The 17,065-nt window shown below is 36.3% G+C and overlaps 1 protein-coding gene across 1 annotated transcript in view; it reads right to left on the reverse strand.

Moving 5' to 3' along the window:
* The window catches only part of Adamts19 (ADAM metallopeptidase with thrombospondin type 1 motif 19), a 185,299-nt gene that overhangs the window by 78,674 nt on the left and 89,560 nt on the right, over positions 1–17,065 (reverse strand). Inside the window, exons 9-11 of the mRNA XM_087896043.1 lie at positions 13,195–13,335; positions 10,891–11,041; positions 4,537–4,638 (exon numbers count right to left, since the gene is read on the reverse strand). Coding sequence (XP_087752169.1) covers positions 4,537–4,638; positions 10,891–11,041; positions 13,195–13,335 — 394 coding nt within the window. The remainder of the gene's footprint in view (positions 1–4,536; positions 4,639–10,890; positions 11,042–13,194; positions 13,336–17,065) is intronic.

The raw sequence follows: 17,065 nt of genomic DNA on the forward strand, positions 1-17,065 counted from the left end.
GAAAGTTGATCCTGCTGGCCAAAGGGGACATCCTGCACCCAAGGGCAATAAGATTTGCAAAGGACTTTGAGGGAAGTGCAGAAATGCCTTGAGTCTCATCTTGCTCACGTCCAAGGTGCAAAAGAATCTGATTCAGCATACAGCTGTTTGACAGCGGTTGAGTGTGGCATAGAACACAATGCAAAAGGATTTTGTGGATAACATAATAACCATAAAAGCTTATTAGGGGTATCATTACAGTAAAACTGTGAATGGGCTTTCATAAACAAAAGTTCCGAGGATTTTAGTTAATGTCTTGATTTAAAATTATTTTGAGGACTTTTTGTTTACTATTTTTAGAATGAATAAAAAAACACTATACCATTTAGCTTACATCCAATTGACGTTTTTATGAGCAAAATTAATCACTTCTTGTATATATTTTTGTTATGTCAAGACTTTAATCCAACCTCTTTTGGATGTAGTATGCTTCAAGCTCCAGCTTCAAAAGCGAAGTGGGATGTGTCTGTTATAGGTTTGCTAATAACTAAGCTGTAGTTTCATGTAAAGGTTTAATGTGAATCGTGACAAAGAATGCAGGAAAAGGGGTCAGTGTAGAAACTTATATATTACGTACTAGCTGTAAGCACTCAATAGTGCTATGGGAACCACGGAAAAATCCCAGCATAAAACCTGTCAGACTTGACTCAGCCACCTTGTTTGGCCTGTGTGGAGGGTGTTTACTTTTCCCCGAGTGCATATCACAGACCCTTGTCCATTTAGCAGCAAGCTGGCACTGACTGACTGGGCGAGGGTTCACAGAAGACTGGAAGTCTCTGAAAGGCACTGGGACTTTGCCTGCATATAATTTAAACGAGATCACATCTGGCACAGGAAGGAAAAATGGAAACAGACAGGCAAGCCAGCAGGCACACAAAAAAAAAGGTGATACTTAAAGAAACTGTAACATGATAGCTAAGGTTTGTCCCCTTGCGGACAACCTGTTTTCTGCACCAAGGGGACCTGCTTCTGCGTCTTGTAGGTAGTGAGTGTTGTTTCTGTGTTACAGAAAGTGTTAATTTTGCTAAAAATATTATACACTAAATTACTATATAAAACATTCCTAGTGAGGCATTCCATATATTTGGTAGCACCATATTTTGTATCATGTGTCTGTTATTTTTTAACCTCAAAACATAATGCGAAATAAATATAAAATATCCTATTATGCACAAAATTATTGTTATTTACAAAACCTTATACTATACAGTATCAATCATTTCTGTCGCAGGACAAGCCCTAAAATGTCTAGCTGTGTTGCTGGGCTGCCATCTGCTGATGCCAAGCTGTGTAAGAGGTTTACGAAGACAGAACTGGAGCAGAGACCAGAGGTCAAAGCGGCAGGACCATGCTCTCAACACACCCTTTGCACACACAATGAGAACAGAGAGATATACAAGGCTAACAGGGGCCTACTGCACAAACACCTGAGGGTTGCCGGGATGTGGTGGTCTTCATTACTTCTGGTAGTGAATGACCAGAACATTAAAGAGTCTTAACTCGGGAAAATAAATGACTAGGCAGTAATGAATCCTTCAAGGAATCTAATTCAATGTTTCTCCTTAAGCCTCTTTCCTCTTTTTCCATTCTGAGCAAATGCTGTGAATAAGAGGAAACCTTACCTAGTTGTTGATTTGCAATAACTCATCAACTCACTGTTTTATGTTATTAATCAAAAATGATAGATATGGTACAGTGGTGATAGTGTAAAAAGAAAAAGGTCGCTCCTTTTACCTTGTAAAATGTTATCTAAATCAGTATATAAATATCTATCTTCAGAATCATTTGATTAACAGAATTGTATAGGGGACTTTCAGACTCAAAAGCAAAATCCTCAGTGGGAGCACACTTATACCACTTAAGTTGTCCTCACGATGGCACACACACACACACACACACACACACACACACACACACACACACAAAATGTTAAAAATTCCCAGCTTTGTTTCTTTCATTCAGTGTGAACCTAAGGCATTTAAATTTAAATAAATTTATTTAATAAATTTAAATAAAAATTAACAGCAATGCAACAAGTTTAGAAGGTTTCTGAATGACAGCTCTTACAGTATCTAAGACACACGGGTATTAGAAGAAGATCACATGACCCAAGAAACTGAGAAACTAATTATGCATTTATAAATGCAAAGTGTGCTGGGCGGTGGTGCCTCTAATCCCAGAACCCGGGAGACAGAGACAGGTGGATCTCTGTGAGCTTGAGGCCATTCTGGTCTATCCAGTGAGTTCCAGGACAGGCTCTGAAGCTACAGAGAAGCCCTGTCTCGAAAAAAAAAAAAGAAAAAAAAGAAAGAAAGAAAGAAGGAAAGAAAGAAGAAAGGGAAAAAAGAAAAGTAAGCAAACAAACAAAAGCAAGAGCAAATAAGCATAAAGAACCTCTAGAAGAATATCATGAGTATTGTCACAGGGAAAGAAAACATTTTACCTTTTATGAATAATTAGAGTTTCGGCTGAAAAAACAAATTGACATTCTCAAGACTGTAAATTATTCTTAACTATACATGAAGAAAACTGTTATAATGCAAACATTTAGAATTCAGATTATAAAAGCGAGGAACTAAATAAGTCGAGTGACTTGTGGGATGTTGAAGAACTGCTGGCTGGATGTTCAGCATCCCTTTATGATTCTGCATCAGTGTTTCCAGGATGATGAAAATGATTGCCCTTTCAGAGTGTTTTAGGATTCAAGCAATAAATTATTCAGGTTAATGTCAGGAGATGCTCCTGATGAACACACATGGTTGTGCCTCTGTGTATAATTTGAGAAAAAATAAAACAGACCTCAATCCTCATTCTCCATTGAATCTCATAGAAAAATATTTGGCCCAGTCTATAAACAACTGGCTGATATTTCACAGACGCGTACCCCAGGAGGCCATTCTCATATTGAAAGTGACAAAACACTTCAACTCTTCAAAAGAAGTTCCAATTTAAACAATGTGTACTTTTTTCCCTTTAATTAAAGAAATTATTGACTTTCATATTTATATCAATTCATTACTGCTTCCTAAAACCATCCAGCAATTCTTCTTTCTTACAGACGGTTAAATCTTTATGAATAATAAGTTTTTGAGAAAATCATATATATAATGAAATACGCTCATACTTACCTCCTATTTCCTTCTTCTAGCTCCTCCCATGTAATTCTAAACATGTTCTCCTGTTCTCCTCTCAACCTCCTGTGCTCTTCTCCCTTCCTTCCTTCCTTCCTTTTCTTTCCTTCTCTCTCTTCTTCTTTCCTTCCTTACTTCCTTTTATAACACTAAGTCTAATTAGTGCTTCCCATATGTACAGGGGTGTGTGACCATCCATCCCAAACATCTGAGTGGCCACATCCTCACAAAAGGATGACTCTTCCTCCCCTACTAAACATCCACTGTCAATAACATCTCACCAAGGAGTGGGGCATGAATAAAACAGGTACCTCTTTACAAAATTTTCAAATTAATTTCTACTAGTGTAAAAAATATATGGGCTATGAGCCTATATAACACAGGAAGCCTGTGCTTTTCTGGAACCTCAGAAGGTATTAAGGGCTATTTGTTTTTTTGACACAAAAATTCCAAGGCTTTAGAGGTAACATTAAGTTATTAATGAGATCTCTCTATGTTTCTGATGTTAGAAGTTGTGCTATCAATTTTCTACATAACTTAAGACATAACTTAAGGAGTATTGGTGTTTAAAATCTGAAGTAAGATCTCTAAAAGAAATGGATGCATTTCTAGATACATATGATTGGCCTACCAACGTGAAATCAAGATAAAGTGAATAATTTTAAAAAAACGTCTCCCTCCAAACCCAACCCAACCCAATCAACCAAAAAAAAAAACCCAAATCATAAATAGATAGATAGATAGATCAATAGATTAAAAAAGAAAAACCCAGGTACAGATGGTTACAGTGTAGAATTCTACCCGATCTTCAAAGAAGAACTAACATTAAAATTATCAAACTATTTCTTGTGGTAGACATGGAAGAATCACTCTCTAATTTTTCTTATGAAGCCAGTATAATCCCGAAACCAAAACCAGACAAACACAACAACCACAAAAAGAGAATTAGTCTCTGTGACAGCTGAACCCCTGAGGAAAATAAAATTATAATTAAAAGAATTTATTGATGTTCTGGGAAATTTTATAATTGACGCTATTATTTGTGTTTATTTTATATCTGTTCATTTAACTAAAAAAAGAACATGAGTTCACTTTTCGGGGAAAGCATATTTATATCTGACGATGAACATTATAATAACCAATATCAAGAAAAACTAGGGCACTTTAATAATTAACAAACAAACATACCTATGAAAAATGTAAAACTTGCAATTAAAAATAGATGAAACATTAACATTTTTAACATCCTGAAATGACCTGACTGATATGAAGAGAGATGTGTCTATGTGTAGCTGTAAGGAAAAAAATACAAGTTTCCCGTCTTGTGCAATATTCTGACCTATGCTAGGCAGCCTGCGTGACTCACCTTGCCAGGGTCACAGTCAGTCCCATCCATTGGTGGGTCAAGCTTGGTCCTGCACTCTGCTTCCCCTTCTACCTTACACCACAGACCCGCGCAGATCACATGCTGCAGAAAGGGCACAGTATCAGACAAGGAACAGTCCATAGCTTTAAATGTAGGTCAGTAATTGCAGTTATTATGATGCAAACAAAAGTGTAGTTGAGTGAAAATATGCTCTATGTGTTTTAATATTAAATATAAGTGAAACAATACATGTGATTGTCTATAGAGATAGAAATCTTTATATGTAACTGTAGAAAATAGTAAGTTCAATAAACTTTAAGTCTTTTTAAAAGTCTTATGATTAATCAAAGAGGGACCTATAAAACAGATGCAGCTAATAAGAGAAAAATTTTAGCTAAAAATCCAACATTTATGCCGGGATAGTGACCAGGCTGAAAGAACTAAAAAAAAAAAAAAATGATTTCACTTTTCTGTTTTCGTAGTGTGACCCATGGACTAAAGCATACTAGTTAGGAACCTTACTATTGTGCCCTAGCGCTAGTCCTAGCTCTTATATGTTTCTATTTGTGTTACTCACTCACCACGCCTTTCCACTGCATGGTTAGGACACAAAGCTTTGACTCATACAAAGCTCTATGTTTATATCTGTCAATCATTATGAGTTACTTTCACTTATGCACAGATAAATTTTTTGGACCTTTGGAATGCAAGAAACTTTTTTATTGAAAACATAAGGTTTTAAAAACTTTGATAGTATGTGGCTAGAAATGGTATGAATAAAATAATTTGTAAGCAATCGAAGAAAAAGGAAGATTGTCAGGGGAAGCTAAAGAAAACTTAGAAGGACTGCAGTAGTTGAAGAAAAAAGATTATCTCTTATCTTCCCACTATCAAACTTTTGGGATTAGCTTTATCCACGGACATTCATCTCATCTATATTCTTCTAAGCAGCAGGGTTTCAATACCTCTCCCCAAGGTCAGTCCCTCCAGCCGAAGCCCAGATGCCAACCTCTTCTCCCCATTACCTTACTGCTCAGTTTGATTTTGTTTGACATATTTAAGCCCTTCTGTGTTGAGTGGCTAATGATCAGTTCATGAAAAGTACATTGGCTGTTCTCTGCAATAACACACAGAACTTCCCTCTGGTGCTGTGAACTTGAACTGGGAACTCACTTTCTTCCCTTGCAGTCTTCTACATTCTTATTACCAATATGCATGTCTCGAATACTAATGCCAATAGCATGGAAATACCTCTTTGGTGTGAGAGGTCCTTCTGTCTATGTGTTGTTTTCATTCGTTAATGAATAAAGAAACTGGCTTGGCCTATAGTATGGGAGGAGGAAGGCCAAGTTAGAGAGAAGCCATGGAGCTGCTGACAGAGATATGCCAAAACTTTGCCAGTAAGCCACTGTTATGTGGAAATACACAGATTAATAGAAATGGGTTAAATTAATATGTAAGAGTTAGTCAATAAGAAGCTAGAACTAATGGGTCAAACAGTGATTTAATTAATATAGTGTCTGTGTGATTATTTTGGGTGAATGCTAGCCAGGCAGCTGGGAAACAAGAAACAGCCTCCCACTACACCTCTCTTTGTGCATGAATTGGTAACATTAACACCATGAAAATGACCATCTGAACAAGCAAGCTACAAGTTCAAAGCAATTTCAATCTATATGCCAATTCGATTGCTTAGAAACTTAGAAAAAGTCTTCACAATTCAATTTGAAGCACATGAATGGAAAGGACTGGTGAAAACCAGAAGTGAAGAAACAGATGAGGTAGGTAATTGATACTGTACGCTGCCTGTGTGCATGTAATGCCCACGTGTATCTTCTTTTCCCAAGGGAGATGGGGAAGAACCAGGAAGGACCAACGGTACCATGTAAGTAAACAAAAGGACTCCACTAGACAACAACTAAAAAGCTAATAAGTAAAAAGTTCTTGCCTGGGTCTCTCTAAAGGTTGTGTATAGAACAGATGCCACAAGATTAAAGTTAATGTAGAATTGGAACCACAATTCACACTGGCAGACATATTTAAGCTAATCTTTCAATTTTTTATGATTCTAATGCTAATTCTCCAGAACTCCAATAATATTATTTTGTTATGTTCAAAATTCAGAATTATAAACTGTTTGTAATTTCCTAAATATCTAGTCCACTAAAAGAGAGATATAATTTATTTATTTTTTCTTCTGTTGAAAAAATCCTCACTTCAAAATATTTTGTGTATGTATACACAAAATTTATTTTATACAGGGATAAAGTTCTCAAAAATTCATCTAGGAATTACTTTAAAAGACTGAATAATCATGCTGCTTTGTGATGTTTAGGTTCTTGAAAACTCCAAAACGCTCTCTGTAAATCAGGTATACATAAGTGAAAATATCTCAGGCTTTATAATTTTAGTTCCTAAATATTTAGTCTTTCGTATTTTATTTCTTAAGATGCTTTCTCTAACTAGAGTCAAATGCTGAATTCCCACCAACGACAGCTTAACTGCTATTCAATAAAGTTCATTTATGTTTTGAAGAAATTGCTTAGGTTAACCAGTCAGCAAAAGAACAAATCTTCTACACTATCATTTCAGAGCTGAGCGCTGTTGGTGGTCTAGATGCCGGCCTTCAACTGTGAGCAGTTAGCGCTTCTGAGCAGCAGGTGCCCTGATCAGTTCCCCCATGAGACACTGTGAGGATAAACAGCACACTTGGCAGCTTTTCAAGATAAGCACAACCAGGTGAAATAAATCACGAAGAGGGGATCTCCTCAACACGTGGTATTCTGCAGGTCTAGAGGTCTGTGTTGAGTAGCCTGTAGTCTCAGCCTTCTGAAGGATGCCAGTTCGCTTCAAGGTGACTGCTCCAAAGCAAATGAAGAAATGGTATTGAGGGTTCTAACCTTTAAAAGTGGCATGTGTCAGAGGTGTGACGCTAGGGCCATGTTTCACCTTGCCTTCTCTAAGGAATAGGGTAGGGCATGAGATTAGAACAAAGCATTCTCTAGGTTCCACAGTAACGAGTCATATTTTTAATTTGGTTGGGGTTCTCTTATGTTTTCAGTTAAAAGAAATTTAATACCTCCAACAGTTTTCGTAGAACATCTATCACAAATACGCGGATGTGGGATTCCCCTCTGTATGCTATGAATACTGTTGGTGAATAAAAGACTGCTTTGAGGCTATAGCAGAGCAAGGCAGAAAGAGCTATGTGGGGAAAACTAAACTGAATGCTGGGAGAAAGAAGGGCAGAGTTAGAGAGAAAACATGTAGCACTGCCATAGACAGACGCCAGAACTTTTAACCTGTAAACCACAGACACATGGCAATACACAGATTAATAGAAATGGGTTAAATTAATATGTAAGAGTTAGCCAATTGTTTCAGGGCTGGGCAGCTGGGAACCAACAAGCGGCCTCCTTGCAACAATACAAAACTCAGCAGTATTAATTGTTTAATCTTTAAAGTAAAAAAAAATTCATTTCAAACACAAAATATGACTTTGGGTATTCATTTGAAATAGACTTTTCATAGGCATACACAGACACACTGTGTTATGTGTTATACATTAAAGGGTAAGAGAAGATGACTGTCCATGTAAAACTGTCATAAATTTTCTTTCTCCATCACAAATGGTTTGATTAAAATGTTCTCAGATTTTGTCAAAATAATTGATATGAAGTCATATATAAGTAATAATCCACCCTTTGTCATGTAACTCCATGCTTTTAAATGGATTTCCCCTAAAACATAATTTTAGCAGCTCAACACATTGTTGTAAATATAGCCCATTTGTGGAACAGTGTTTAGAAAAAACTCTTCAGTATGTTAGTATACTAAGACCAGAAGAGTTAAAATTTATTTCCTTCTTATGAAGAACAGGTCTCACACCCAAGCATATCATTTCAAGAGCTTGGACTCTAAGCTCATACAAACTCTACAGAAAAGGGTGAGAGATCACACTTCTAAATGCTTCATTTGGTGGATGCCAATACTAAACTGGAATTTTAAGGACAAGTAATATTAGCAGTTGCTATATTTTAATTTTTTATTTAAATGAGGGCTGAATAGTGCAATCAGTCAAAAATCATACTGCACAATGATCAAGGTTTTTTTCTGTATTAAAATTAGAGAACTGAATAATGTAGTCAAGCCCAGAAATTGCTTAAAAGTCTGTGTTTTATTCCCATAAAACAAACATATTAACATTCTTTTTAAAGTTTATTTTCATTTATTTAAAAGTACTCATTTTTTGTATGGAGTGGCGCACCTGAATGCATGTGGGAGATGGCTCTTTACTTCCACAAGTGGATTGAGCTCAGTGTGCAGCTTCCACACTTTAAACTGGAATTATAAATATACTCAGTGAGGTAAAAGAAACGTGTATGACAGGCTATAGGTACAGATAAAAGTGGACTCAAGGAAAACCCACTTTCAATTAAAAAAAATATAATCTGAAGTAAATAAAAATGTGTGATAGGGTTAAGCACAGAACAGATTATATGGAAAATATTCAGAAAACTTGAAAATAATTGAAGTGGGATTGTTGAATGTGAATGAATGAATGAATGAGAATATTAAAAAACATAAAAATGCTTAGAAATCATGTGAGGCCATCCTACTTTCCACAAGCCTAATGGGGATCATCAGGAGGGGAGAAGACAGAAGTGGAGGGACAGAAATGTTCTCAAAGGAATAATGATTCAACACCTCTTAGCAAATTTCATGAAAGACTTGAATATGCAGGAAGCACAGGCACAAAAGACAAGGAAACACCTCAGAAAAGGTGAGAGAGCAAATGCCAGCCAAGCATTATATATGATGAAAGATAATTCGATGTAAAAAGGTATTTTCACATAAAGCAAAATATACCGTGAGCAAAATCCAAATAAAAGAAGTCTACATGAGAAAGGAAACCAAAGGGTCGACATTCTCTTTATGCGTAATGCAGAATAGCAAGTAGGGTAAATAACTGCGCAAAAGGGAGTACAGTTTAATCATTGTTTAAACGGCACCCAGATGTTTAAGGAGAATTTATAACACCATTTTGTGGTTTACAATGCGCACAGATTAGCATACATGATGACTACGGCACAAACCAGAATGCACCCAAGTGACTGCATACTGAGTGTTTCTATAAGCCAAGAAGAAGACTGCTACATTTAATCTAGGAAGATTAAGTGCTTATATTTTCAACCCTAGAGCTGAGTTTGGCAAACCACTGGGAACCGGCTAACTCTCTTTGACAATAAAGCTGTACTGTGCTGCTCCCATGGCCATTCACATAGACGCTGCCTGTGGATAGCTTCAAGGAACACAGAAGGTATACTGAAGATGATCCCAGTACTCCGGTTCCTTAGTTAAAATCATGTGATCCGAAGCCTAGACCTGGGTCAGGTCAGACCTTTCAACAAGGAGAGATCTCACTGTGAAAGCTAAAAATGTAATACGTTAAGTAGTTTTTACGTGTGTGTGTGTGTGTGCGTGTACAATTTGTAAAGGAAAAGAGGAACATTTCTGGATACTTAAAAATTCATACAATTTATTTGAGCAATGTTTAATTTAAAATAGGATGCTATTATAATACTAAGAAAAATTCATTTTTTAAAAAAAATCCCTTGAGTAATTAAATATTCAGAGATAAAATTACACCTATAGCAATCCAAGTGAGTTGGTGATGAAGAACAATATAAACAAAGCAAACAGAAAGTGCAAAAGTGGAAGAAGGTTTTACTGGGGACAGTGACCGTTCAGTTTAAAGACTGCCTCCCACAATGATATGTTCTAAGAAATAACTTTTAACACTTTATGTTTAAGGACGGAGGATTCTTCTACCACAACTACATATCCATACATTGTTTTGTTGCATTTTACCCAGATAACAATTATAAAAGCTTAAAATTTAAAACAGAAGCCGTATCCTGGCATAACATAAATAGTTGCCTGATTTCAGTGTACTTTTTGATGTAGTACGTGCTGGGTCTTTCTTTCCTCTCTGACTTAGTCCCATTTTTTTTTTCCAAGTCTTATTAACTGCCCATGCCTGAGTGCTTTTACTTCCAAAGTGCAAAGAACACAAAAGGAGTTTCAGAGTGAGTAGGAGAAGTCCAGAGTCTCTACTTGAAATGGGGTGGGTCAGAAACAGGGCAGGAAGGCAGGCAAGGGTCCTGTGGCCTTCAGGTAAGTGCAGACTTGGTTGGGATTTCCTTAATACACTATTTTTTTTCCTCAGGGATTTCTTTTGAGGCTTGCCGTGATTTGGAGCAATACATACTAAATGAAGGTCATCTCCTCCACATGTGCGTGCTTCTAAACAATGCGTGTGAGTGATGGAAGATAGTCGCCCGTGCCTCTTACCTGCATCTCTTGACAAAATGAAGCCAAAGGCCCGAAGAGGATTTGACACTGTTCGTCTGCAGTGTATGCTGTCCCTGGCAGCTTTGAGGGAACCAGCACAGAACTGAGGCTCTGTGGACTTGTCTGCAGCAAGCAGCTACTGGCCTTTGACCTGTCAACATGCAGAAGCATCAAAGATTTCATTTTAATGAAAAAAAAATGGCATTATGATTTTTTAGTCAGAAGAAACAACTTCTTAATAAAATTAAATTTCTACTTAGTATTCCGGCCATTGAATGGTGTAGGAAGGATTCTGCATTTGAGATTGCTTTATTTACAACCAGCTATGGCAATCCTAATAATAACAATGTTACTCGAGTTAAGAGAGTATTTCAATTATAAACACTGTCCATAGAAGTCAGTTCAGCTGGTTTAAATCTGCTGGGTATTACATGATTTTATGCATTTATAAGATATAAAAGCTCATACGCTGAGAGTAACTTGTCCAAAGCATCATATGGTGTCAATCCTATTTGGGGATTTAAAGAAATAGTCAGGAGATGCTTGTAATTGACATTGTGATACAGCTTTGGTATGACAATTAATTTGATCATAGTACTGACATATGAAGACAGCCATACATATCTTGCATGTTCTTCTACAACAAGATAAGTAGGGTATACTGCAGTATACTGATGCAATTGTTGATGCTGTTTTCAAGTTATTAATACTCTGAATGTCATCTTGAGTTGTCATGACAAAGAGCAGGCACAGAATCTACTGCACAAATTTTAGAATAGAGATACAGGTATACAAAGAGATAGTATGTATTTCAAATAAGAATTTTACTCCTTGAAAGTTTTAGACTTGCACACAATGTATATTGCTCATATTCATCCACCAACTACCTCTTTCCAAATGCTCCTGTTTCCCCCAGAGTAGTTGAAACACAGTCCAAGTACTAGATTTAAGTAATTCTGTGTACTTAGTTGTGGATGGGTGTATTCCACCTTATCGACTTTACATGATCCAAGCTTTGGGCAGTTTCACGGAAAAGGAGGGAAGAGGCAGTAATTGGTGGAGAGCTGTGAAGGGTTGAGTTCTAGCCATGATATGGGTGTTGCATTCATCAAATCGCAGCTATGGAGTATCCTGTATAAGACCCACACGAGATCATAATTCCAGTATGGACAGGGGAGAAGTAGACTTACCAGCAGAGGAACTATAGATAACTGATGTTACTGGGGGAAGAAGAGTTACTCTCCTTTGGGGACTTAGCCACTGATAGGTTGCTCATGACCCAGAGGATGACCACACACCCCCGCACATATAAGCAAATCCAAATAAACATTGTATTTTACCATCCCCTAATATCTAATAGATAAAGTGAAATCATCTATCCAAAGAATATGGACAAATGAATAGATTTCATCTTTGTGGTGATTTGACAAGATAGGTAGGTATTCACGGACTCCTCTTTTAGATTTTTTGAGGAGCTTAAACATCTCTGTTACTGCTTCACATGCCACCTCGTCTTTTTACCTGATCCTTTGTCAAAGGCACAGACAAAGTACAAGCACTCTCAGACAAAAACAAGAACAGCAGCAGTAATTTTCATTTCTGTTTCTGGCTAGACAGAAGCTAATTGTTACTCTTGATAGAGCTGTGAAAGACTTAAGGTGGGCTACGGGCCACAGAGGCTAGAACTGGTTCTTATTGGAAAAAAGTGTTCACAACCTAGAAGTACCATAAATGAAAAGTGGAGGTTCATTTAAGGCAGTGGTTCTGAACCTGGAGGTTGCATATCAGATATCCTGAATATCAGATATTTACATCATGACTCATAACAGTAGAAAAATTACAGTTATGAAGTAGCAAAGAAATAATTTTAGGGTCGGGGGTCACCATAACATGAGGAACTGTATTAAAGGAACACAGCATTAGCAAGGTTGAGAACCATGCATATAAGGAATTCCATGTGTTAACAGGTGTGTTGCATGATGCTCAATGAGCCTATTACTTCAAACATTGAAGAGGCCACTACATTCAGTGACAGATTTCCACGATTACAGCAACTTTCTACCTTTCAAATCATCTTACTCATCATTTCATTATTTAATCTGAGAAACATGAGAACTAAATACAGATAAGTTCAATAAAGTGTTCTAGTTCATACCATGAGTCAAGAAAAGAGCCAGGCAGAATCAAATGCTCTCTTTCGACTGTGCGGTTGACTTTCTTCTTTGTCATATTGCCTCTACTGGTTGGCAGTCAGCAGGAACAAATAAATATTCACAACAAAAAAGCAATCAGTGACACCAGTACCTGAGAAATCTTTCCAAATCTTCCTTGCTACACCTGGACCATGAAACGTCACCAAGATTTTGTCCTTTGATCCATTCACCAGACATGATATGAAGACCATCAGCGCATGACGGGTGGTCATTGTCGTGATTGACACCCATGCTGATTGAGAATATAATTGAAAGACAAAAGATTTGGATTAAACAAATGATATTTTTAGCTTTTATTACAACAGTGCTATTCCCATGAAAATATCACATGAGAAATTTTGTTTAGAAGAAATTAGTTTAAAAACAAGACTGGATTTCAGATTACAATTATTTTTAAAATTCTAGCCTCCAGGTTTAAAATAAATACTGTAATTTGATTAAGACCATTTTCCCAAGCATATATTCAAGATGCATGCTCAAGTATATATAAGAAACTGATATGTACATATATTTTGAATTATTTATATGAATCAAAAAATAGAAAAATTTCATTCAAACTCACTGGATTCTTGCCTTTGCCTGAAGTTCTTTGTTCTTTTAAAACATGAATTATTTCCTACCCAAACAAAATCAAACTAAACTACTAACTTCTTGGAATGTTTTCTTCATCTGCTTCACAACTTCATTTTCTTCCACACACCTCAAATAACAAAAATATCTCTTGGAAAACTTCTTGGTCATCATTATCTTTACTATTGGATCATAAAATCTGTTGATTTAGGTAAAGATCTTATGATGAAAATTTGACCTAACTCCAAATAAATACTTTAGAACCATCTTCAATTAAACTCAACTGGTTTTCCTCTTTAAAACGTAGAGCACTAAAAGACTTACTAGCCTCTAACTCATCTATTTGCATATTGCCTCATCTTGCCATCTTGTGAAGACTAATGTTCAATAGCCTCTAAGTTGTATTATATAGTTTTCATTTGTAGTTATTTTCAAAAGTGTTGAGCGCAAGGACTTTTCAGGATCCCTAAATGTCTGACATCTAGATTTCACACTCTACATAACTCAAGTAGAATCTATTCTTCGTCATAACAAAATTCTTATAATGTCTGAAAAATTCTCAAACTCAGGATTTTAATATACCAACTCATGAATAAGGGCTAATATTGAAAAGGTAGAAAGAGAAAAGATTGCTTAATATATGCAACGTTTCCAACAATGACATGATGGTGTGATATTCTATTTCATCTGTCTTTGTTCTAGATACAAAATAAAAATTTTTAAATGAAAATTTCCAAGAACTTTTACATTGTAGTTTAAAATACTAAGTTAGAAATATTATCCAAGTGGTTCCATGTGATTACAATTAGATTGGTTCTAAAACCAACATAAAAAGTATAAATTATATAAATTAAATATTTAAATAAAATTTATTTTTACAATAACTTTTGAAAGAAGCATCTGACTTGGAAGTAAAATTGCTATCTGTGTTCTGCAAGAATAAAAAGTACACTAACTTAGATATGATAATTTTGTTTTAAAAATAAAAAATGTACTATTAAATGTAACTTTTTACTTTAAGAACAAGAAAAATCACTCCCTAGTGAATAACGTTTCCATTTTTCATAAATATCCTTGAATTAGATCTGTATCAATACATATCAATGGCATGATTGACAAAATATGGGAAGAGAAAATGATTTCCAAGTTTGATGACCATAAGAAAAATTCAAACACTGTGTATATGAAACAGGTCTTTGACGGAGAAAGACTGAAGATATTTGCGTTAGAATGACTTTTCTCTATCTTACCCCATTTATAAGAAAAGAGCAAATTGGAAACTAGTAACAAAATAACTGTGACCATTAAAGACACTCTCCTACCCCTTGTCGTGAAGATCACATGGGACTGTTAACAATGGTTTGTAAAGAAACCCCATAGAGGCCGCTTTACACTGAGGGAGTAAATAAGAGAAATTTTACTGCATTAGTCTCTTTTGACAAAAGATACAGAGATCCAGGTGCTGTGTTGTGTTTGCTTTATTTGCTCAAACTGTGGGCTTAAGACTCACCAAGAAAATCACCAGAGCAAGAATTACTTTGCTTAGCTATTGACTTTAAACAAGATGGGTGTGTAGGGAGGTGGGGGAATATCTGAGAGGAGATATGTGCAGGGGAATATATGATCAAAATCAATTTATGAAAACCTTTTTAAATAAAAAATAAAACAAGCACCTCGAAACTCGGCACAACCTCACATAATACTCGGGATGCCTGACTGCATCTCTAATGGTTTGCTTCTGATGCAGTTCCTGGAACTATCACTGCCTCATCCCCCTGGCGAATTCTGTTCATAGAATGCTCACTGGACACTCGCTTAGTTAACAGCCCCTGACTGACCGTGTGGAATATGATCAATCCTTCCAGGCTGCTGCTGAAGCCGTCTTTAGACTCATGCTCAAAAGTTGGCATTTTACAAACGCAACAATAAAACTTCTTAAGTAATGCAACCATTTGGGACACTTAACTTCCAAGACTTAACAATTTGTCCATTTCCAAAGGAGTGACGTGATTTTCCCAGTGAAGAAGAGGGCAGCTTCTAATTCTGATGACCATTTCCCCTCCAGGGACCCTGACTATCACAGGAGAACCCAGCTTTAGCCATAGAAAGAGCTGACGATGGAAATATTGTTTATTGATCATTAACGTTTCCTGGATGATTCACATCAGGACAGATTCTCAAAAAAATTGGGAGAAGGCTATTTTGCAACACATCTGGGGTCATCGGGGAAACACTGCTAAGTGCTGACTCTACAGCTATGCAGTAAAACAATTGTTAATCTTTATCTGTGCCGGTCAACTTATTAGTCATTTGCAATGATATCATTTAATCTTCATAATAGCCCCATAACATTTCCATTAGAATGTCTTCCATTTTACATCTGAGGACAGTCTGAGGTCAAGGCAGGACATAACTTAGATGCATATCCTCTTTGTCCAGTGCTCAACCCAACAGACATCGCAACCACCACAAACTGGGGCTTCTCTCTCTGGACCAAATTCCATTTTAGCAGATGATTTGTGTTCTGGTTTTCTTTTCTTTTTCTTTTGTTATGCCTCCCCTGTTTTTAATAAACACACATCTCTATATATACACAGTTCTATAACCACGTTATGTACACAACGTGGAAGACAGTTTCAAAGTAAGGCATTCCTAACACCTCTCCGCGTGCTGTGCCACTGAACTAAATTTTAATAATCTCATTTTAAATTCATTTTGACAAAAAGCCTTGGGCAAATAAACTCTCCACTAACATTGTACATGGTTGTCAAGTCAACTGAAAAAATATTTTTATCTTATAAAACTTCTCAACTTGTTTAAAAGTTCTTGCCAGGAAGTTTTTGTGATATTCTGCGGAAAGCTGGAGACTGGCTTGGATCTTGAAGATGGTCCCTTCTGATGTTGGAAGAGCTGGAGAACACATGCACTCACTCCCATTTTAGGAGAAATTTGGAAAGGATTTGGTTTGTAAACAGTAATATTTTAAAAGAGAAGAGTTTTTCTCTAACTCACGAGGCAGAGGGAGGAGGGAGAGACAAACAGTACTAAAGAAATGTTTAAAAGCAATAGGGAAATACATTATTTTTAAATTTTTAATCTTCCTTAAAATAATATTATATATATGTATATATATGTATGTATGTATGTATGTGTGTATATATATATACATATAAATGAAGTTAAGCCAAGTAGTGTAATAATGCTTCCCCACAAAGCCACAGATTACAACATACCCAGTGAGAGGCATGAAAACCTCCCTTCCAGTTATTAGTCAGGAGAGTCAAGGAGACTCCAAAATAATACAGTCTTCCAGGTCAGTTTCTGCTCCCCAACTGTACTTGGTTGCCTCCCAGATCTTGAAGTTAGAGCCTGTTGCAGAAAACACCATATAC

This window comes from Myodes glareolus, chromosome 13 (genome assembly GCF_982192425.1).
Source record: "Myodes glareolus chromosome 13, mMyoGla1.1, whole genome shotgun sequence".
In the NCBI taxonomy this organism is placed as follows: Eukaryota; Metazoa; Chordata; class Mammalia; order Rodentia; family Cricetidae; genus Myodes; species Myodes glareolus.